General features: G+C 38.8%; 1 protein-coding gene across 6 annotated transcripts; it reads left to right on the top strand.

Moving 5' to 3' along the window:
- Nucleotides 1-11801: 11801 nt before the first annotated feature.
- On the top strand, nucleotides 11802-22745 carry LOC116203485 (phosphatase IMPL1, chloroplastic). Of its 6 annotated transcripts, none has more exons than XM_031535224.1 (11): nucleotides 11802-12323; nucleotides 12921-12988; nucleotides 17087-17220; nucleotides 18175-18263; nucleotides 18341-18398; nucleotides 18492-18526; nucleotides 18847-18945; nucleotides 19057-19170; nucleotides 20136-20237; nucleotides 21837-21952; nucleotides 22349-22745. In XM_031535224.1, exons 1-11 carry the CDS (start codon nucleotides 11898-11900, stop codon nucleotides 22353-22355), a joined length of 1248 nt encoding a protein of 415 aa, XP_031391084.1. In that variant the 5' UTR covers nucleotides 11802-11897; the 3' UTR covers nucleotides 22356-22745. The 6 variants fall into 6 exon arrangements, with proteins under 6 accessions (XP_031391084.1, XP_031391083.1, XP_031391086.1 ...); XM_031535223.1 differs by having other exon boundaries at nucleotides 11803-12323; nucleotides 18492-18544; XM_031535227.1 differs by lacking the exon at nucleotides 11802-12323 and adding an exon at nucleotides 13720-13852 and having other exon boundaries at nucleotides 12915-12988; nucleotides 17092-17220; nucleotides 18492-18544.
- The last annotated feature ends 224 nt before the right edge of the window (nucleotides 22746-22969 follow it).

The raw sequence follows: 22969 nt of genomic DNA, 5'->3' as shown, positions 1-22969 counted from the left end.
ATAAATTTCCACCTTGGCTTGCATTTAACCAAGCATGATTAGCCTCCCACTTGACTGCTTTGTCGCAGCCCCTACGGGGCTCCACCTCACCTTGCACGTGTGCCGCTCCAGTCCTAGCCACCCTTGGACTCCTTCGAGGTGCTGGGCTTCCTCAGCTTTCCTTTTGTGCGCACTCCAAAGCTGATTCGTCTACAAGTCATATCCCCGACTTCAGCATTTCCTGAGACCACCAACTCCTCAAGCCCAAGACAATACCGTGGTCTCACATGCTCCCTTTGCCTGTCTCTTGTTTGCGAACTATTCCATAAAGAATGCTGGCTCCTCTCATATCTTCTCATCTGAACATCCTTTACCACTACAAACTGAGTCTCAAGAGTCTCCGGGTCTTCCACCACAAACTCCACCTTCTTCACAGGTTTCTCCACTTGCCCTTGTCTCCCACTCTTACACTACTCCACCAGAGTAGCTTCATAAAAAACAATAACTCGATTGACAAGGAATTTCGAGGACTTACTGATCGAGTGCAATGACCTACACCCATCCGCCTTGTCAAGGCCGAGATCACCCAAGTACTTTTATTCCGAGGTTGACCTCTCAAACTCCATCGTAGTATTGGCTTTACCTTGTAGAACATATAGCTCGTGCCGCAACACTCCATTCATCACCACGAGAACTCCCTTCAAGACCTTCAAAACTCCACCTTGGCCCTTGTACTTGTAGCCAAAAGCATCAAGACTTCCGAACGAGATCAATTTTTTCCTTATATCCAGGACATGCCTAACATCTGATAATATTATCTCACTACCATCATACATCTAGATTCTAACTCTATCCACCCTGACAATATTACATGTCTGACCATCTACCATAAGAATTCTACCACCCTCTATCGATCGATAAGCGGTAAACAATTCTATATCACGACAAATATGACAAGTACTCGAATCGAGAACCCATGGTGTACTGACTTACTCGATGAAGTGAGAGATCTTGTCCCCCTATCTATTGCAACCAAGAGAATGTGATGTGCCCCATAATGCAGTTCAAGATGAGGCTAGATCTAGTTCCGGTCCAATCACGTGTTCCAAGGCCAAGAAGCTTGCTGCAACTTGCCCCGGGCCCATCACCATACTTAAGTGCATGAAAATAGGTGGTCAAACACATGATCAAGTGGAGTCAGTGGCTCATTAATTTTCCACCTGCATTTTGGACGAATTTTCTTCAAATAATGGTGGTTACAGTAAGGTGGATGGGGAGTTAATGCCTGGAGACTCTTGTTTAACCATCTTCGTTTAAACTTTATCTTTCCCATGCTTTAGAGCTAGTTGTCTTTACTTTCCATTGCTGTCATTATGCCTAAGTGGTTGTAAGAGCACTATATAAGCTCCATTCTGATCACTGAGAAGGGCATGAATATATTGAATGAAATTGCTTAGAGCATTTCCTTTCTTTTCTTATATGAACAAGTTCTTTGTTTAGTGGCGAAGACCCCAATTCTTATCGTTCATCCTTGAGCGTGGCGAATCAAAATAACTTTTCTTACTCATGGTGAGTTATCTTATCGAGTCAGTTTAGTTGGTTCTACCCTGCACCGTCTTTTCTTATCTGCTTTTAGTCCGTAAGCTCATCATTTGGTATCAGAGAGAAGGTTTATCGCTCAATAGCTGAGTGAAACACGTGAGGGAGTGTATATATGAATGTTTAGTGATGAATCATTATGACAAACGTAATGGATGAGAAAAACGTCCATCGGGTTCTGAGGGGAGTCACACTCAAGGAAGCCCAATTCCTTGGGTTCTAGTGGAGGCAAGAACAACTCTTTGCATGGCTCGATCGAGTGACCTCAAGCTCTTGAGCGGATGGCTGTGGTGCCTCATCCTTCACAGTGTGCACATCGTGTTCCTAGAAAAAATGTTCAAGTGGAAGATGAAGCTGACCAAGATCATGAACTTGCTGAAGAAGAAGAAGAAGAAGAAGAGCAGCTGGTTCCACAAAAGGCAGGAAAGGGGTGTCGGGCGTCGGTAACAATCTCAAGTTGAAGATTCCGCAATTCAAAGGCACGAGTACCCCTGTAGGCTACCTCGAGTGGGTCCAACGCATCGATAAAGAATACTATGAGTACCCTGAAGCCAAGAAGTGTCAGCTTGCTGCCCTCGAGTTCACCGATTATGCGAATCTGTGGTAGGAAAACTTAAAAGCGTAGTGAAGGAGAGATGGGGAAGATGAAATTTGTAGTTGGCAAGAGATGAAACACCTCATGCATAGAAGATTCGTGCCTGAGTACTATAAGCAAGATTTGTTCCTCAAACTGCAGAGTATTCTCCAGAGAGGTATGTCCGTTGAAGATTATATTATAGAGTTCGAAATGTTGTCGATGAGATGCGAACTGAATGAGCCACGGGAGCAAACCATTGCTTGATTTATTGGTGGCTTGAACAAGGACATTGCGAATGTTATGGAGTTGCAGTCCTACGTGTTTTTGGAAGATGTGATTAAGTTGGCCAGTAAGGTGGAAAAGCAGCGAAAATGTAGCAAACTCAATGCATCGCGGGTGCTCAACTTGAAATCAATGGCTGCAAGTTCGGTCGACAAAGGGTCTTCTTCAAAGTGGAATGCACAGTAAAAAGAAGTAGGGGGCTGTCATAGGCCTCAAGCTGAGGCGACCAAGGAAAAGGAAAAGCACACTAGTCTATAACGTCCTGTTCGGAGCCGAGACATCAAGTGCTTCAAATGTCTTGGATTCGGACACATAGCTTCACAATGTCCCAATCGACGAGTGGTGACCATCTGGAGAACTCAAGAGATCGAGAGTGAAGATGAAGGGATGGATGAGGAGGTGTTTGGAGGTGCGCAGGGAGAGAATGTAGAGTTTGTCGATGAAGGTGAGATGCTCATGATTCATCGAGTCTTGAGTTCTGAAGTAAAACTGGAAGAAGAATGATGGAAGAATCCCTTCCGAACTCGGTACACCATCCAAAATAAAGCATGCGGAGTTATTATTGACAGTGGGAGTTGCACTAATGTTGTCTTTACTATCTTGATGAAGAAGCTGAATCTGGCCACTATGAAGCATCCATGCCCCTATAAGTTGAGATTGCTGAATGATCAAGGCGAGGTACGAGTCACTCAACAAGTTAGTGTTCCAATCCCAATTAGGAATACATATAAAGATGAAGTATTATGTGACGTGGCTCCAATGAGCGCAAGTCATCAAATATTGGAAAGACCGTGGCAGTACAATAGGAGGGCTTTGTATGATGGATACAAGAACACTTACTCATTCACCAAAGAAGGGAAGAGTATTGTCCTAACACTGCTTAGTCCGCAACAAGTGCAGAAGGATCAGAGTACGAGTGTGAATGGCTCGAAGAAAGACAATTTGGTGATGACTCTAGGAGAGCTTGAGAGGACTTTGTTGAACTTCAACTTAGTTCTCATTATGTTCATGAAGGAAGCAACACCTATAGAGCAGATTTCTCTTTCGCCTCACTACATGTCTTTCTTGAAGGAGTGATGTATTTCTTGAGGAGTCGCAGGAAGGGTTGCCTCTGATTAGGGGGGATTGAGCATCAAATTGATCTCATTCTTGGTGCTGCTTTGCCTAATCGACTGGCATATTGGTGTAATTGGGATGAGGCTAAGGAGCTGTAATGATAAGTGAATGCATATTGTCCCGTGTTTTGTACCAGCTCTTTTGGTGACTAAAAAAGATAGATAGATGATAATGTGCGTCGACAGTCGGGCCATCAACAAGATTAGGGTAAAATATCATTATCCTATTCCTCGACTAGATGATATGCTTGATGAGTTGAATGGTTCGAAGGTGATTTCAAAGATTGATCTGAAAAGTTGATATCATCAAATCCGCATAAAGGAAAGAGATGAGTGGAAGACAGCCTTCAAGATCAAGCATGGTCTATATGAGTGGATGGTTATGTCGTTCGGATTGTCCAATGCTCATAGCACCTTTATGAGGTTGATGAACCATGTCTTATGGGAATTCATTGGACATTTTGTTGTTGTCTACTTTGACGACATTTTGGTCTACGACATGATTTTTGAGGAGCATGCTGAGCATCTTTGTAGAGTCTTCGAAATTTTAAGACGAGAGAAGTTATATGGCAATATGAAGAAGTGTTGATTCTCCCAGAACAAAGTCATCTTTCTTGGCTTTGTTATCACTCAACAGGGTATTGGAGTTGAATGAAGAAAAGATCAAGGCCATTCGGGAGTGGCCCACTCCCACTACTGCATTCGGGTTGAGGAGTTTCCATGGCTTTGCATCCTTTTATAGGAGATTTGTGAAGAATTTTAACAATATACTTGTTCCATTAACTGAATGTATGAAAAATTATACCGAGTTTAAGTGGAGTGAATCGGCCCAACGAAGTTCTGAGATCATCAATGAGAAGTTGGGTCTATCTTAGCCCTACCTGACTTCTCCAAGACGTTCAAGATCGATTGTGATGCTTCAAGAGTTGTGATTGGAGTTGTTGTTATGCAAGACAAGCATCCAATAACTTATTTCAATGAGAAGCTAAGTGATGCAAATATGAACTACTCAAAGTACGACAAGGAGTTTTATGCTCTGATTCAGGCTCTTGAAATATGGGAGCACTACTTACTCCCCAAGGAGTTTGTCAATCACACTGATCACGAGTCTGTAAAGTATTTGAAGGGGCAGAGTAAGCTAAATCGAAGGCATGCCAAATGGGTAGAATACTTCGAGATATTTCCTTATTTCATCAAATACAAGTAATGGAATGTTACTGTCGTGGTTGATGCCTTATCTCGAAGGAATGCATTGATTTCACTCATGAATGCTAAGCTGCTAGGGTTTGAATTGATTAAGAGTCAATATGTGGAAGATCCCTATTTTGCTTTAATTCATTTGGTTTGCGATAAGGGTGTTGTTGATGGATATTATCTGCATAATGGATACTTGTATAAGCTTGGCAAGCTCAATATTCCAAGTGGATCTGTTCGTGAGTGATTAGTGCGGGAGTCCCATGTTGGGGGGTTAGCCGGCCATCTCGGAGAGAAAAAGACTCTTGATATGGTCAAGGAGCATTTCTACTGACCAAAGATGATTCGGGAGGTGCACCGGATTATTGAACGGTGTATTACTTGTAAAAAAGCAAAAGGCAAAGAGGCTCTCCATGGCTTATATATGCCTCTATCTGTACCGGATCAGCCATGGATTGATCTGAGCATGGATTTCATACTTGGCTTACTAAGGACTCAGATAGGCAAAGACTCGATTTTGATGGTGTCTGATCGCTTCTCTAAGATGGCTCATTTCATTCCGTGTCACAAGTCTGATGATGTTTCCCATGTTGCTTTTGTTATTCGGAGAAGTAATAAGGATGCATGATATTCCTATGAGCATTGTGTTTGACCGAGACCCTAAGTTCCTGAGTTACTTTTGGAAGACCTTATGGGCGAAACTTGGTACTAAATTGTTGTTCAACATGGCTTGTCACCCCAAAACTGGTGACCAAACTAAAGTGATAAATTGTACTCCCTCCTCTCTACTTTGAGCTACTGTGAATAAAAACTTGAAGAGTTGGGATACTTGCCTTGTTATGGTTGAATTCTCTTATAATCGGAGCATTCATAGCTCTACTAGGAAGGCTCCTTTTGAAATGGTTTATGGCTTTAATTCTATCACACCTCTTGATTTGGCACCTTACCAGCTAGTTTAAGAGTGTGTTTGGATGGCAAGAACCGGGTTGAGCAGATCAAAGGTTTGCATGAGCAAGTGATAAAGTAGATTGAGAAGAAGAATGCAACTTATGCTCAGGTCGCGAACAAAAGAAGGGAGCAAGTTCATTCAATCCAAGTGATCCTATTTGGATTCACCTTCGTAAGGAGAAGTTTCCAAGTAAGAGAAAAAGCAAGCTGATGTCGTGGGCTAGGGGTCCATTTCATGTCAAGGAGAAGATTAATGACCATGCTTACAAAATTGAGTTGCCTGATGATTACAATATTTCAACGACATTCAATGTGAGGGATCTATCTCCGTATTTTGAAGATGAAGAAGATATGGATTTGAGGGCAAATCCTTCTGAATCGGGAGGGGATGATGTGCCCCAGAATGCAGTCTAGGACAAGGCTAAATATAGTTCGGGTTCTATCATGTGTTCCGAGGCCAAAAAGCTTGCTGCAACTTGCCTGAGCCCATTACCATACTTAAGTACAAAGAAATAAGTGGTCAAACACCTAATCAAGTGGAGTAGGTGAGTCATTAATTACCCACTTACATTTTGGACGAATTTACTTCAAATAATAGTGGTTGTAGTAAGGTGGATGGGGAGTTAATGATTGGAGACTCTTGTTCAACAATCTTCATTTAAACTTTATCTTTCCCATGCTTGGGAACTAGTTGTGTTTACTTTCCATTGCTGTCATTATCTCTAAGTGGTTGTAAGAGCACTATATAAGCTCTATTCTGATAAATGAGAAGGGCATGAATATTTTGAATGAAATTACTTATAGCATTTTCTCTTTTTTCTTATCCGAACAAGTTCCTTGTTTTGAGTTGAAAACCTCGATTCTTATCATTCATCCTCAAGCATAGCGAATAAAAACGACTTTTCTTACTCGTGACTAGTTATCTTATCGAGTAAGTTTAGTTGGTTTGACCCTTCACCCTTATTTTTTTGTCCATTATTGGTCCGTTAGCTCATCATAATGTCTCCTTCTCCTATGCTTCGCTTCGTCACCCCTATATTCGTCGATGCCTTGACTTTTCACCTTTGATAGTCTCGCTTGTGATGGCCTTCCTCGTGGCAAATCCAGCAAGTCCTTTTCCGGTGCCTTAACTTACACCTGCTACGAGATCTCTTCTTAGTTGATATGCCCATTGTGATGTCCCTCACCATCGTTACCCTGGTGATGCTTGTCCTCCCATAAAGTATGATGTCGACGAGGCTCTCATAGGACTCTGATAGAGAACATAATATCAATAAGACTTGATCCTCATCTACTATCTTGACATCCACGTTGGCGAGATCCATCACGATTTGATTGACAAATGCACGTGATCACCTACGGAGGTTCCCGGATTCAATCTCAGCTTGTACAATCATTGTTTCAAGTACAACCTGTTTGTCAAGGACTTCTGCAAACATAGCAATTCCAGCCTCAAATCACACACCTCCCGCAGGACTTTGCATGACATGCTCAGTTCGATTATGCTAAGAGCCTTAGCCACGACCGACTTCTTCTTGTTTGCTGTCAGAGTCGGATCCAGCTTGTCCTCTCCTCCTAGTGCTTCCTTCAAGCTATGTTGAACAAGCAAAGCTTTCAAATTTATCCGCAACAATTCGAAGTCCTTTGTCCCATCAAATTTCTCCACCTCTAATCTAACGCCTAATATCTTTAACAGCTCCAAAAACCTTATGTTATTATCCCAACTGTTGTTCCAAAGACGTCCAGCGAGATTAGAATCACGAGAAATCGAAAAATAACGACACCAAATATAGGTTGAAAAGCCCTCAAATGGAGATAAATATCTACGGACAGAGCAGGAGTATCCATTAAATCGAAAAATCGGAGATTACAACTAAGATATCACTCATGTTTTATATGCCCCCTTACCGACCACTCATCGAGAAGAGTCTCCCCGATCTCTCAATTCTATCACCTTTTTCACTCTAAACCCTAGAGTGACAAAGAAAATAAACTCAAGAGAATTCCCGAAAGATCTCATCCAATACTCACCGTCCCTTGCAAAGTTGTATTCTTAAGTACAAGACTCACTCCTCATATATAGATACAAGACCCCGCATATCTCAAAAATATTATAAATTCCTTTAGAATAATCTTCTCTTTGAGATATAGATGTTTTCACTTTTAAATAATCTAAAGATTTCATAAAAAATATCTCTAATATCTTCTATGAATATTTTACTCTTCAAATATTCAAAAGATATGACAAAACCCATAGAAAATAGGAAATATATTGCCCCTTCTTCTTTTCGACCGATCTCATCGTCGCCTATCGTGTCTTCGACTCTTCAAGTCTTTCGGGCTTAATGAAAGACATCTCTAATACCATCACATTGACCATCTTGACTCAATAAGAAAATTCGTTTTTTGGTCTCAACTTTTGAATGCTTTTCAATTTCATTCTAATTTTTGTTGTTTGATCTTATTCTTGATATTACATGGTTTGTCCACCTTGATTTATTGTTTAAACTACAATTGATCTATCAATATTTTTAAGAATAATATCTTTTTCAAAAATTTTAAAAAGTAACCCCTAACAATAATTAATGCTTTCTGTGATGTCTTAAACTGGTACTTTTGATATCTTGATATCGAAAAATGCCTACCATGCATTATGTTTGTCAATAGAATGCTTTTGTAATAAAGAAAAACTACAATAAATGCAAAGAGTTTGTCCAAAGTCGACGATAGAACTATTCCCAGAGTCCCCCGATGGTCTAGATGAGAGGCTATTCAACCGGTGAATGCTTGTACCACTTTGCACTCCCGTTCCAAGTGATCATTGCCAGCTATTTCTTGCTGCTATTTTGCCAAGATGGTGGTTTGTACCATCTGATGGGCTCACGAACCAGAACGGAGTAAGAAAGAAGGGTGAAGGGTAGAACCAACAAAACTCACTCGATAATATGACTCGCCACAAGTAAGAAAAGTCGAGTTAATTCGCCACGCTCAAGGATGAACGATAAGAATCGAGATTTTCGCCACTAAACAATGGACTTGTTCAAATAAGAAAAGAGAGGAAACGCTCTAGGTAATTTCGTTCAAAATATTCATCAAAATTCGTATTTTTCAGGTCTCATCCTAGCATATACATATAAAGAAAAGACACTTTCCTTGACTCTAGAATAGGAAACTGACATTTAATATTCTCAAGATTACTTTCCTAAAATAATATGAATTATTTGAATTAGGAAACTTAAGACTACTGACTCAAGCTAATATATGAAATAATATATAATTAAGAGAAATTATATTATTTCAATATAGGAATATTAATATCTAATGAAGCCAATTTATTGTTCCAAAGTCTTCTAAAATGCGTGTCTAGTCTCGAAAATTCGAATTCATGTTGGGCTGCAATCTGAAGCACATCATCCCCTTTCGGTTGGAAAAAGACACGTCCTTGAGTCTTCGTCGATCTTCTCTTAGGCTTCATGTGTGCGCTTCAGTTCTTTTTAGCTTGCCACTTAGTGACCAACTTTTCTGTTCAGACTATCTCTTGTAATTCTTCATAGATCGACTTCTTTTTGCTTCCTCGCCAGCCATCTCTTTGGTTGAATTACTGCTGCTTTCCCGGTTGAGTCATATAGACTTCGGCTAACTTTGGCTCGATTGGACTTAAGACCCGCAATAAATGTTCCATGGCAATTTCTCTTTGAACCTCCACCTGGTCTGGGTTTAAAATCAGTTCAGCTTGGACTTTCTCTAAAAAGTTTGAAATTAGTTCCTCCCGAAGAATCTTGCCAATTACTAAATCCTTCTCGACCAGTACATTATTATCTTGTGACGCTTGAGCTGCTTCATTCTTGGACTCCATTACTTTCTCTTTTAATTTGTCACCCTTCATAGAAACTTCTTCAAGCTGTACTTTTTCCTTAACATCAACAATCGTCATGGGAAAAGCATTAGTTTTTCCATTATTAAGAGGATAGGTAGACTTCATGCAACAATCTTCAGATTCGTGTAGGCGTTCTTCACATCCCAAAAGGAAAGAATCTAACCTTTAAGAGTTGTTTCATACGCCTCCGCGTAAATACCAAATTCCTTCCATCTCGAACATGATTATTTTCCAATTTCTCCCACCAAGTAGAAGCTTTGCCCCTTAGCCGATAAACAACTCTATCAACTCGGCTTCCATCATCGGGGATGCTGTAGTAGTCGAAGAATCGGTTCACATCCGAAATCCACTCCAAGAATTCCTCGACATTCATGCTTCCGTTGAAAGTCGGGATTCTCTTTGGGCGATAATCCTCTTGCACCCATTCTAAACTCTCGAGGGCTTGGGTAGCTCGCTCCAATCGTGCTAAAATTTCTTCTGTTCTTGTAATGTGGGGAGCAGGTCTTGGTCGAAGGTAAGCCCTCTTGGAATTTTTTTTGGGTGGTCTTTAGCCATTATCTTCTCATATTTAGCAAACTCCACTCAATCACATGTGTGTTCACTCCTTCACGTGTTTCACTCGTCCAACAAAGATAAAACCTTCTCTCTGATACCAAATGATGGGCTCACGAACCAGAACGGGGTAAGAAAGAAGGGTGGAGGGTAGAACCAACAAAACTTACTCGATAAGATGACTCGCCACGAGTAAGAAAAGTCGAGTTTATTCGCCACGCTCAAGAATAAACGATAAGAATCGAGATTTTCGCCACTAAATAATGGACTTGTTCAAATAAGAAAAGAGAAGAAACGCTCTAGGCAATTTCATTCAAAATATTTATCAAATTCGTATTTTTTCTGAGATCTCCTCATAGCATATAGGGGTTTTTACCTAAAATGGCTTATGGTTTGTCCGTTTTGTCAAATCTATTATATGTTTTTTTTTGTCAAATCTATCCCATGGTTTACTTTTTGCATCAAATCTATCCCGGCATTATCTTTTCCGTCAACATCAAACGGCCGTGCTGACGTGGCACGTGGAGAGATAGTGGGCCACACTTGCCACGTAGGCACCACGTCAGCACGGCCGTTAGATGTCGACGGAAAAGATAACGTCGGGATAGATTTGATGCAAAAAGTAAACCATGTGATAGATTTAACAAAAAAAAGCATATGATAGATTTGACAAAACGGACAAACCATAGGCCATTTTAGGTAAATACCCCTAGCATATATATATATAGGACATACACCTCCCTTGACTCTAGAATAGGAAACTGACATATATTCTCTTATAGATTATTTTCCTAAAATAGAATAAGTAAACTATTTGAATTAGGAAACTTAATATTACTGGCTCAAGCTAATATATGAAATAATATCTAATTAAGATAAACTATATTATAGTAATATAGGAAACTTAATATCTAATTAAGTCAAATTCTTGTTCCAGAATCTTCTAGATTGTGTGTCTGGTCCCGAAAATTTGAATACATGTTAGGCTGCAATCTGAAGCACATCACCATCCCTTCCTTTTCTACTTGTTGTCATTCATTTTTTTATTATTAATTTTTAAAACTTATATTATTATTCTAAAAATATTTCATATTAGCAAATTATATACAAAACTTGTGGTTCCAAAAAGGCACCATCACTTTGTGAAAGTTGTATGTAATTCTTCGGTAATAATAATCCTGTGAGGGTCAATATTTTAGAGGTTCTACTTTTGGATATCGATGTTAAAAGAGGGGCCTCCAGAAACTATGCCTCACCCCAAATTAAAGGGATTGACAGACATATCATAAATCTCATTAAAATACCTGAAGTTGTTTCCATATTATTAATTTTATTTAATTTTAAAATTATTTTTCATTTGGAAATAATTTTCATGTCAATATATTTAATAGAAAGTCAAATAGGATAATCAAAGTGGACTAACCGTGACAGATCGAAGACAATATTGAGCAAAAGAATGAAATACGATAAAATTGAAAACAAGGTTAAAGATGAGGGTCAAAAGAATTTTTTTATATTAATTCGACATAGCCGAATGGGTTGGAGTGTTAATTTCTTGGGGGTGAAATGTCATTTTCTTATAAAAAATTAAGTGGAGTGTCATTTAGTAATAATTCAATCCTAGAATGTAATTTATTCATAAACAAAATATATATAAAAAAAAAAGAAAAAATACAGAGAGAGAGAGAGAAACGAAAGGGGATGGCAAATTGGCCATGGCGATGGCAATGGCAAGTGGCGACAGAAGCATCCCCAACGGAAGAAGTATATGTAAATGGAAATTCTGTGGCACCGGGGAGTTGCTAAGTTGAGCAGCTCCGACTGTGTCTGTCGAGAGAGAGAGAGAGAACGCCATACCAATCAATATCGGATCAGGAGAAAGAAGATGAGCTGCAGCACCACTTCTCTGGTCTTCTCCCCCAGCATCAGACTCGCTCGCGCATTCTCGCGCCTCCCTTTTCCACCACACCCCCATCCTTTCACTTCTCCCCTTTTCAAGAGAACCCCTTCTCAAGATGCCCGCAGACGCAGTGGGTCAGGATTCTCAGTTCGCAGACCCAAATTCTTCCCCAACAAAGCTATGTTGTCGGAAACCACTGGGCGGGGACAGTTCCCGAAGGTCGGGGCTAAATCGAGTGGTCCCATTCCTCCTGCTCAGCTGATTCAAGTGGTCGAGGCCGCCGCCGAGTCTGGCGCTCGGGTATTTCACCCTACGTACCCCTGATCCCCTGCAGAGATTGCTCCTCGTTCTCTTTTATGATCAATCTGTAGTTCATTCGAAGTTTGACGACGCCCTTCCTGGATTGATGATGCGATGTGCAGCGCAAATTGCGGTTGTGTGCTAGAAGAATGACACTAGCTTTGTGATTGGAGAGGGAAAAATACTTGGATTGTGGGGCAATGGACCGGCAATCCTGAATAGCATTATTAAATGAGTGAACTTTTGCGCAGTTTGGTACACAAATGGGGCAATGGAAAGGCAATCCTGAATAGTGAACGATTCTGCTCCATTCCGTTCCCTCTCTTTCCGTTGCGCTTAGTCGAATTAATGATCACAACTGCGTTTGACTTGGCATTCCACATTTTAACTTGTTTATCTGTAGCTCTTTATCAGTAGCTAGTTTTGTAGACTGGAGTGCTTAACCAAGTGTAGCATTAAGCATCACTTACCAGTTACTTTTAACTCAGTGATCGGTTCTTTTCCTGAATTTCTTATCTTCCATACAAATTAGACTGTCTATCTGGTACCCATTGCTCATCAGAACTAGCTCTCTACCTGCAATTCTTTTTATTTCAGGTTGTGATGGGTGCGGTTAATAAGCCCCGGAGCATCTCCTACAAGGGATTAACTGACTTGGTCACAGAGTGAGTTTTCTTCTTCGATAAGTATGATCCTCATTGCAAGTTTGATAGATTTGGTAGTCTGTTGGTGTTCATCTCATGAGACAGTAGGAGAAAAAGGGGCTGGCTAATAGTGATTGACGGATGAAATTTGCCTTACAGCTCTGATAGATTGAGTCGATACTATGCATTTGAGCATGCACCTGGGAAGATAAGAGAAAAAGTAATCTTAGACCAGTGAGCTTATAAAAGCTTCCACATAAAATTTACTCTTTGTGATGCATAGATTCTCCCATTTAATTGGTAGGTACCCGATTCCGTGGATAGCCACTGATGACCGTTACATTAGAGAATCTTGTCTTTTGCCTCTTCTTTTTTTTTTTTAATAAATATTTAGACAGTCAATTCAACGTGTTCTGCTATATGCTATTTGAACTTGATCTCTGATTCATTCTGCAAGTGTTTACTGCTTGTGGTTTTCTCATCATTTTTATTTTTTGAATTACAATGTGGAAACTTACATTATAAGGGATCAAGAGGGTGCCCTTCCAACCTCAGCAACATAAACAACATATGGAAGGAAATTAAAAAAATAATTATTATTATATTAAAACTAAAAGGTTTTGATGAAATATATCAGAATTATATAATTCCCTATCTATATGAGAATGTATATTCCTAATCCATTTATTAACAAAATTAGCATCAATCTGTGCCTTCAAATGCCTTCTAATCCTTGCCTTGTGGCTTTCCAGAAAATGCAAAGTGGAATAGCAGGTGGAATAGCATTAGGCATCTTCATCTTATCTTTCACAACTCGAATTATGATCCACATGTTAATAGTCGGATCAACTAAATCCAGCAGTAATGTGGTTCTTTCCCTAAATGGTATGTTAATTCTTTTCAAATTTTGCATAGAAACCCCCGGTTGACCAATCTTTTCAGTGTGATTACATATTAGCTTCGAATTGAATAACAGAAGAATTTTAGATCGAGCATTGAAGCATAGGATAGTATGTTAATTCGTTCCAAGGTTTACATAGGAAGGCCGATTATTGTAACTGTGCGATCCTTGAAATCTTAACAGAGAAAATCTCAAAGGGACTTGACAGAATTTTGACATTACAAAATCGTGAATACTTGCATGACCCATTTAGAAGTGATTCCTGTTAGCAATTAGAAAATGGATAACTAAAGTCAAGGCTAAAACTTTACAGTAATTGCGCCCACCATAAAAGCTTAAAAAGAGTTCGACCCATCTAGGATTTACATATATACAACATATATCACTGTTATGAGTAAAATTCTTATTAGTTAGATATTTCGATTCAGAAAAGGAAGGGAAGCGATTAGAAGCTTCAAAAAGAAGAATTGGGTTGGACAGTACATATGAAAGAGTATACAGTAATGATCTATTTGGCAAATCAAATACCGCGGTCCAAATAATATGTTAAATCAATTTCAGACAAGGATAGACGGGATCTGTTGAAGGATCAGTAATTTTATCATATTGCAGAAGTATAGCAACTCAAGTAAGCAGAATGAGTGGATAACTTTTACAAATATCAACCGTTAATTGCCTTTGCCAAACAAAAGCAATGAATTAAAGTTACATAAATCCTGAGGGCAGAGGATAATATGTGAGCAAGGCTAAAATTAAAAGATTCTTCTTTGAGCCATTTATATTATGGATAAAGGAAAATCCTTTGAACAGGTCCACTATGTATAGTACGAAGAGAAACAAATAGTGATGACTAATGAGGGTTTTGTCAGGACCCAAAGCTCTGATACCAATTGTTGGGTTGGGAGCCTAGGCCCAGGAGACTTTCCACAGGTTTATCGAGTTATGACTTGTCAAATAGTAATAGTGGCTATAAGCTGGAAAATAGAATTGGGACGGCAATAAAATAAAGGATAATGAAGAATATTAGGATGGAAAATGGAAAACTATTAGAGTGCGGAGGGAACAGTCACATGGGCCAATTGGCAAAGGTTCCACTATGTAATTAACTTGTTACACAAACACCAATCTCTCTCACTCTCTCTCGTACTCTCTTCAATTTGAGAGAACTGCTTGAGGCTTCTGCCCGTTGGTGTGTTTCAATTGAATGGAGGGGCCCTCCTTTTATAGGCAAAGGAAATCAATAAAATAATGAACCAAGCTGCAGGCCCCATCCCTCAGTATCTCTTGCAAAACCTCTCCAAATCTCATGCCTTGTACCAATGATAGGATTGGATTTTATTAATCTCAAATCTCATCTTCTGACATTCAAATTGCAATAGCAATTTCGGCCAACCTTCCTTTTTCTTTACAATTTTTTGATTCTTATGGGGCTGGAGCCCACACAACAATCTCCAACAACAAACCCGCCTGCTCCGATAAACCTGTGGGAAGTCACTATCATTATCCTTTATTTTATTTCCTTCCCAATTCTATTTTCTGGCTTATAGCCACTGTCATTATGTGCTAAATCATAACTCGATAAACCTGTGGGAAGTCTCATGTGCCCAACAACTGGTAACAGAGCTCTGGGTCCCAACAACTTTATCGAAGCCTCAGGTTTTTTGCTATAATGGAGAAATCTCATTTCGAGATGGAGAGGTTTGATAGCAGGAAGTATTTCGAGTTATGGAAGATCACTATATGTGATGTCCTCATTCAGCAGGGATAACACAAAGCGTTGCTCAGCAAGGAAAAGAAGCCAACGACCATGAAGGATGAACAATGGGATGAGCTAAATGAGAAAGTAATAATCTCGCTTCTCTTGAGAATTCTCTTGCTTTGGGTGTGTGGAAGGAGTTGTAGGCCTCCTTCGAGTGGAGTTCAGTATCTGATCTCCTCTCCTTTGCTCTTCTAATTTACAACGGCAGAAGATGAGATTGAGATCCAAAGAAATCTATTCCTATCTTTGGTGTAGGACATGACATTTGGCGAAATTTTGGAAGCAAGTCTCTAACAAATCAGATATTGAGGGATGGGGCTTGCAACTTGTCTCATTATTTTATTTATTTTCTTTGTGACCCCTGCTTTAGATTGAAACATACCAAAGGCAACCTCAAGCAAATTTCTCAAAACGGAGTGCCAGAGAGTGTGTGTATGTGTGTGTGTTTGCGTCTGAGATATGGGAGTGATTGGTGTGAGAAATTATGTACTCCATAGAGAGAATACTAGGGCAAGGATTTGGAGATATTTCTCGGGGTATGCGGTATATTAATTATAGAGAATTAATATACTGGGTATTCAGGTAGAGAGAGTGGTAGGTCCTTGAGAAGATAACTTCGTGTTCGAGCTAGTTACTATCAGTCCATACAGAGATCAGTGTTTGTGTAACAAGTTGTTCACATAGTATATTCCCTGCATATTTGGTATTTATGTGTTCTGCTTTTTGTCTCTATCTGTCAGTTTGTAGACCTGTGGGTGGTGGCTTCGCTACCAAGAAGTATAGGGTCTTCAGGGCCCTACAATTGGGTTGGGTTCCAACAAATTACATTAGAGCTTATGATTATGAACTGGAGGCTGAGCGACGAAAGCAAAGGACACTCGGTATGAGTGTATGTGGACACTTTGTTGTGAGTATCATGTGGACACTTGGGTATGAGTGTATGTGGATGCTTCGTTGTGAGTGTTAGATAAGCCTGGTAATGACCCTGCAGAAGCTGTAAACACAGCACTATGGAGAGCTCAAAGGACATAACAGAACTAAATGATCCTGCAGAAGCTGTAAACACTGAAGATCATTTTTGTCGTTGCTGGATTTAGAGCACAAAGGCCCTGTCCTCATGTAAATGGGCATAAAATTATCATGCCAAAAGTTTTCCACTTTGCATACCATATTCATATATTACCACTTCGTCCTTTCTAACCACTGTGACCGTCCAAGGTTTTCCCTTTCGTTACTTGTGAGAAAAGCAAGTTGGACTTGGTATAGGGAATTTAACTGGGCACAGACACCAGAAATTGGCAGAGAATCTGATATTTGAAAAGTTAATGGTTGTACCGATAATATTGCTTCAGTCTTCTTTTGGAACCGAATCAAACTCTTTAAATTATTTTTTTGCTAAGTTATTCATCTACAGCACACAGACATAATTTCCGTATTGCTCCAACGGTTTCTTTTGCAGCACAGACAAAATGAGCGAAGAATCAATTATAGAAGTTGTCAGAAAGAACTTTCCAGATCATCTCATTCTTGGGGAGGAGGGAGGAATCACGGGGGATCCGTCATCTGATTATCTCTGGTGTATTGATCCTTTAGGTTTGTCTCTCAGAATACTTAATATTTGAGGATTGTACATTCAAAGAAAGCCTCAGTAGTGCAGTATAAGTAACTCATTTTTTTGTTGTTTAGTATCTTCATATATGAAATATAGATTATCTGTTCATTCTGTTGAAGTTTCTCGACCTAGTTATTCAAGGTGTTTGGGTACACTGCAAGGCAATACTGTGTATATGAGATATGCACTGGAATTAAAGACTGAATTTACATTATATTAAACATTTAAGACATTGCATTATTAGTTCACCCAGCAACTAGGACGTTTCCCTGAAGGGTGGTTCAAAATGTTGAATCATTCTCAGTCATGTCCTCATATGCTTCTGAGATACTGTAAGTGTGAGGAATAAGTATATTTGGGTTTTCTACCTTCATATGATCCTCATAAACATCTTTGAAGAACAGAGATTTTAGGTCATAATATCTATGTGAATATGCGTTGGAAATTGCATCTACTTGATAGTTCACCCCGTCTTGTACTTAATATTTTCTGAGTTTGCTCTGGATATGAATCTTACTTGTGCAGCTAAATCCTGCAATATTTCTTCTCTTCCTGTTGAATATCGTAGAACTCTTTTGTTTATTTTGGATGTGTTTGGGCTGCCTACGGGGTGGGGGATGAGGATGGGTTTCGGTGTGGGTATATGGTGGGTTGCTTTGGGGTGTGTTAATAGTGGTCGTCTTGTTCATTCTTAAAGAAACAAGTTTCATCAGAAGAATACCTCTCTGTGTCTGACAGTGAAAAGCACATGTTTTTTGTTGTCTGATTTGGAATCCTGAACATTTAATTGCTTGGCTTTATGATGAGTCTTGTTTCTGTTAAAATTATCCACTTTTTTGCTACAGCATCTAGTGCTTAATTTTTCTGCAAAATTTCTATATCTTTGTACAGGTAATCTATTCCATGTATTAAAGAAAATGCCTCTGTATATGTAGATGGGACAACAAATTTTGCACATGGGTATCCTAGTTTTGCAGTGTCTGTGGGAGTTCTTTTTCGAGGAAATCCAGCTGCAGCAGCCGTTGTATGTATTCTCAAACATTTCTCTATTTTCCAACTTGAGCTTTGTGATATTTGGCAGTGATATACTACTGTTCTTAGGTAGAATTTGTTGGGGGTCATATGTGTTGGAATTCTCGCATGTTCACTGCCACTGCAGGTATGAAAACATTGCTTTTCCCCTGCCCCTGCATCTCTTGATTCTGAACTGACGGTTGGATTCTTCCATGGACAATCTGCTCTGATACTTTAGGTGGAGGAGCATTTTGCAATGGCGAAAAGATTCATGTGAGCAAAACTGATCAGGTGACTAGCATATTAATAGTTGATTAAGTCATTGTCCGAATGAAAACAAAAACAGAACAGAGTATATCCTCAGATGTTGGATAATGGTTGTATTAACATCTAGTGTTTGTTTCCTATTAAAGTGCTTGTCCAAATTCTTCAAAAACTTGTCTTAATATAAATTGTTCCATTTTAATCTCACTTGCTGTCACTCGCTGTGAATGTTTCTAGGCAAAAAACTTGCCAAATTTCAACTTGTAATGTTTGTTAATTGGAGCACAACTGACATCAAACTTTAAGCTAGCTTTGATTTTTTGTGCTAGATGGAGCGATCTCTTTTAGTGACTGGGTTTGGATATGAACATGACGACGTATGGGCCACCAACATAGATTTATTCAAGGAGTTTACCGACGTCAGCAGGGTAATGATTTTGATTCTCTTTTCTCTCTCTCTCTCTCTCTCTCTCTCTCTCTCTCTCTACAATCACCGCCATCTTCATTATCATCATTACCATCATAAATTCTTGTCTTAGGGTGTGAGAAGGCTCGGTGCTGCTGCAGTGGATATGTGCCATGTGGCACTTGGAATTGTAGAAGCATATTGGGAGTACCGACTTAAGCCATGGGACATGGCTGCTGGAGTTTTGGTAATTGTTATCCTAGTGAATAGATTTGCTATTTGGTGAAGTCATCCATTAACCTGCATCCTTTGGGTCAAAACGAGTTAATCCTTTCCCAGCAGTCAAGAAGTTGAACTGTTAATTGCTGAAGTTCTTTATTTAAGACATAGTTTTGCTGTATTGCTATATGAGTTAAATTTTCCCCGCAAAAACCTCTTCTGAATAGTGGAGTGTAACTTAGATTTGCAAATGAAGTTCATCTTGCATACTTTTCCTCCAAATGGGAGGAGTGCTGCATCCAAAGGTTGTAGCCCTAATCTTTGTAAAAGAATTTGCAGTCAAAACTCAATCCTTCAATGTGAAGGCATTAATCTAGCAATATTGAAATTGTTCACTTCAAAATAGGAAATTCAGAACAAATTTGTCCCAGAAGCACAAAATTTACCCCAAAAGAATTAGGTCTATATGAGCTAATAAGAAGTTGTTCTAAAGCCAGAATTTGTTATTTGCATTGCGCAGTTCTTGGTTTATAGTCTTCGTGATCCTTGATATATATTCAATCTTTCTTTTTCCCTCTAATTTTTCTTGCTTCATGACAATGGTCCATGTAAGTTCATGCATGAAGGGGAGTGTCGAAACCATGCTCTATATGTCTTGGTGCACCTCTCTATGAGCTTTAAGATGGCTATGTTGTCACCTAACAATACCTGTATCATTATGCATGCTTGGTACTTCAATATATATTTCATCTATAACGTTCCTCTTGTATAAACAATTTGTGGACTCTTTTCCTATTCTAGACAGTTAAATTTGGAAGATTTTCCTTGAAACATTCTTATTTAGACTAAGTCATGCTTGGAGGTTTAATTTCCTAATTCAAGTAGAAGGATGTCATTTAGAAAAAAGGAAGGAAAAAGATAAAACAGAAAGTGATCTTCATGGTTCACTTACACTTCGGTCTTCTATAATATCTTCATTTCTTATCCTTGCAGATAGTTGAAGAAGCTGGTGGTGCAGTGACTCGAATGGACGGTGGAAAATTCTGTCTTTTTGATCGATCGGTTTTGGTTTCCAATGGCATACTGCATGACAAGGTTCGGGTTCTTTCTTCCAAGTTTCAAGAATTCCTCAACCCATTCTTGTGACTTATGTTTGGTCAATTAAAACGGGTTCAGCTTTCTGTCTTCATTTTGAGAAATGAGAATTTAGAGAAGAAATCTATTGCTTTGCTTGCAATTTATGGCTCACGATGAGGAGTTGATTATATGCATCTCCCAGTGTTGATCTTGATCAGTGATAGCTGAAGGAATCCAACTTCTCCTTTTTGGATTCTTAATCATGCTTCCTAAGTTGGCATTTGTGTTTTCTTCATTAACTTTGTCTTTAGTGCAACTAGGTTAAGTGATTCTTATTGTGTATAAAGTACAAAAATGTAATTTTGCAGTTATACTTGAGAAAATATTGATAATAATTCTTATGAACATAAAATTTGCTCTTTCTACATCAATCTTTCCCATCTAAATTGTCAGTTTTCACATCCAAATTTGTTAGTTGTTAGTTCTCCATTTATATCAATAATTAAGTTTTGGAAATCCCTTTCCCCGTAAGTGCATGCTGAGACACATCCTAGAAGCATACAGAGATTATAATATAATCTTAGAGAAATGATTATTATAAACAAAAATAAGAAGTATAGAATATCCACATAGGAAGGCTAGGAAAATAAAGTAATACACTTCCCAATAAATTCAAGATGAAGGTATTTGTTATGTTTCCTTGCAAAAGGAAACACTTGATAGTACATGTTGACGTGGAAGGTCTTTAAAAGACCATGTACCAATTTGAGCCAAAGCAAAACTAAATACTGATTCAATGTTGGAAAAGTTCAATCTTTAGTCAGTAATCTGATGATGAACATGTCATGTCACAAAGCTCCCGATGTTCTCTTGTTGTCTATGAAACGATGGGGAATATGGTTCCTGGAAGGATCTCATGCTCTCATTAAAACTACAACATTGTTAGTGCCAGAAAAAGAAAATATTTAGTTGTAAAGTTAGGAGCATTCAACTCTCTAAAGAGCGTATTCGACTGTGATTCTTCATTCTACTTCTATTTTACAATTTGAATAATATTTTGCCATGATTTACCTGGTTAGATATTATAATAATATGTCCTTCCTCAGAACTGCAGACAAAATTAAATGAATTTCATGGTTTTTGCCCAGAAGGAAATGCTCTCATCTAATTACCAACTTATGTGCATTCTCTGGATTACCTTCAAATCTAATTCAAATTTTAACCATCTTAAGTAGTAAATGATATTCCATATCAGTTCTATCTTCTTCCCATTTCCAAACATCCCACTCTAGACTGACCCTTTGTGCAGGATTAGAATGGCACCTCGTGTTAGATATACTCAGTTCTCCCTTGAGTGATGCTAACAGAAGGAGGCTCCCGAAAAGAGGAGTTTTCAAGGAGGAAAAGAGGAGTTATTTTATAAAGCCCAAGTCCCTTGCTATTATCAAAATGGTTTATAATTTGACGGGGCAATACATTATCTGAGAATAATAGTTTATATATTGAATGATCATTTACCCCATAGAAATGCGAATTAATTGTTTCTTAATCTGATATGTGCAAAACAATATGTTACCATACAAGTCTCTTGCTATATAACGAGTCACCTACTGACAGCCACTCGACAGCTTTGCTGTGTCTCCTGTTTTGGTTAAGCTGCAAAAGATGGGGCTTTTGACAAGCCTCCAGGGAAAGTTAAGTTCTTCGTATTTTCAACTGATATGGTTTCTCGGGTAAGAACTAGCACTACATGCATAGTACACCTATGTTATTCATGAACTGGTAGTCAGGTTCCCCCATGCAGTTTCAATGGGGCAATACTTTTGAGTAATTCATCTTGATAACTTTGGACAGAGAAAACTATATTTGCGTAGGACAACACTAACATGACCTTGAGCGTTTTCCTTAAAGTCGAGACATCAAAGATGTATGGTTTCTATTGGCATTATAGTGCAAAGATAGGGAGAGGTTTCCTTCAAAGAGTTGTGTTTGTTAATGTTGTGGTTTGGTTGCTCTGCTTACATGGATCAAAGTATTCCAAAGTACTTGTTTTTATGAGTTATAAAATTTGTCACTTTATCATTATTAACCTTTTGAGGTTAGATCTAAAAGATCTTATATAAATGCAGCTTTTAGACAGAATCGGACCAGCAACTGAGAAACTGAAAAGCAAAGGAATCGACTTCTGTTTGTGGTACAAGCCTGAAAATTACCACACCGACCTTTGAGCTGGCAAAAATTCGGCGAGTCCAGGCGAGCGGAATATCACCTCGTTTTCTTTTGTGGAATCTGATTCTGGGCCATTGTGAAAGTTTTCTGATCGGTTTAGCTACTTCCTATGTGTAATAACGTAAGGCGTCTGATTCCATGCTCAAATTTTTTGAGATATTAAAAAGGAGAAACGTAAAGCAAGAGAAGGCAGAGATATCTGCATTTATGTCCAGCTCGGACTGTTTAAATCTTTTTCTTTTTTGGATAAGTTTCGTACGGTTAAATCGAGCTTTGGGATCCGTCTGAAACTTGTTTCATTTGATATATCATTTCATTTGGTGATAGAAAATAACCTATACTGATTCATTAAAGCGCAAATGCATCATCTAGTACAAATTCATCTAAGAAACAACAAAAGAGATTTGTCGTACGGTTCGATCGACTTCCCCTTGGCTATTTTATTTTAACAGTTTCCATCACTAGCGTGAATACAACAAATAATCGATCTTATTATTTGAGTCTCATTTTATTTCCCCATG

The sequence above is a fragment of the Punica granatum genome, chromosome 4, assembly GCF_007655135.1.
Source record: "Punica granatum isolate Tunisia-2019 chromosome 4, ASM765513v2, whole genome shotgun sequence".
Classification (NCBI taxonomy): Eukaryota; Viridiplantae; Streptophyta; class Magnoliopsida; order Myrtales; family Lythraceae; genus Punica; species Punica granatum.
This window is presented reverse-complemented; position numbering and strand designations above follow the sequence as displayed.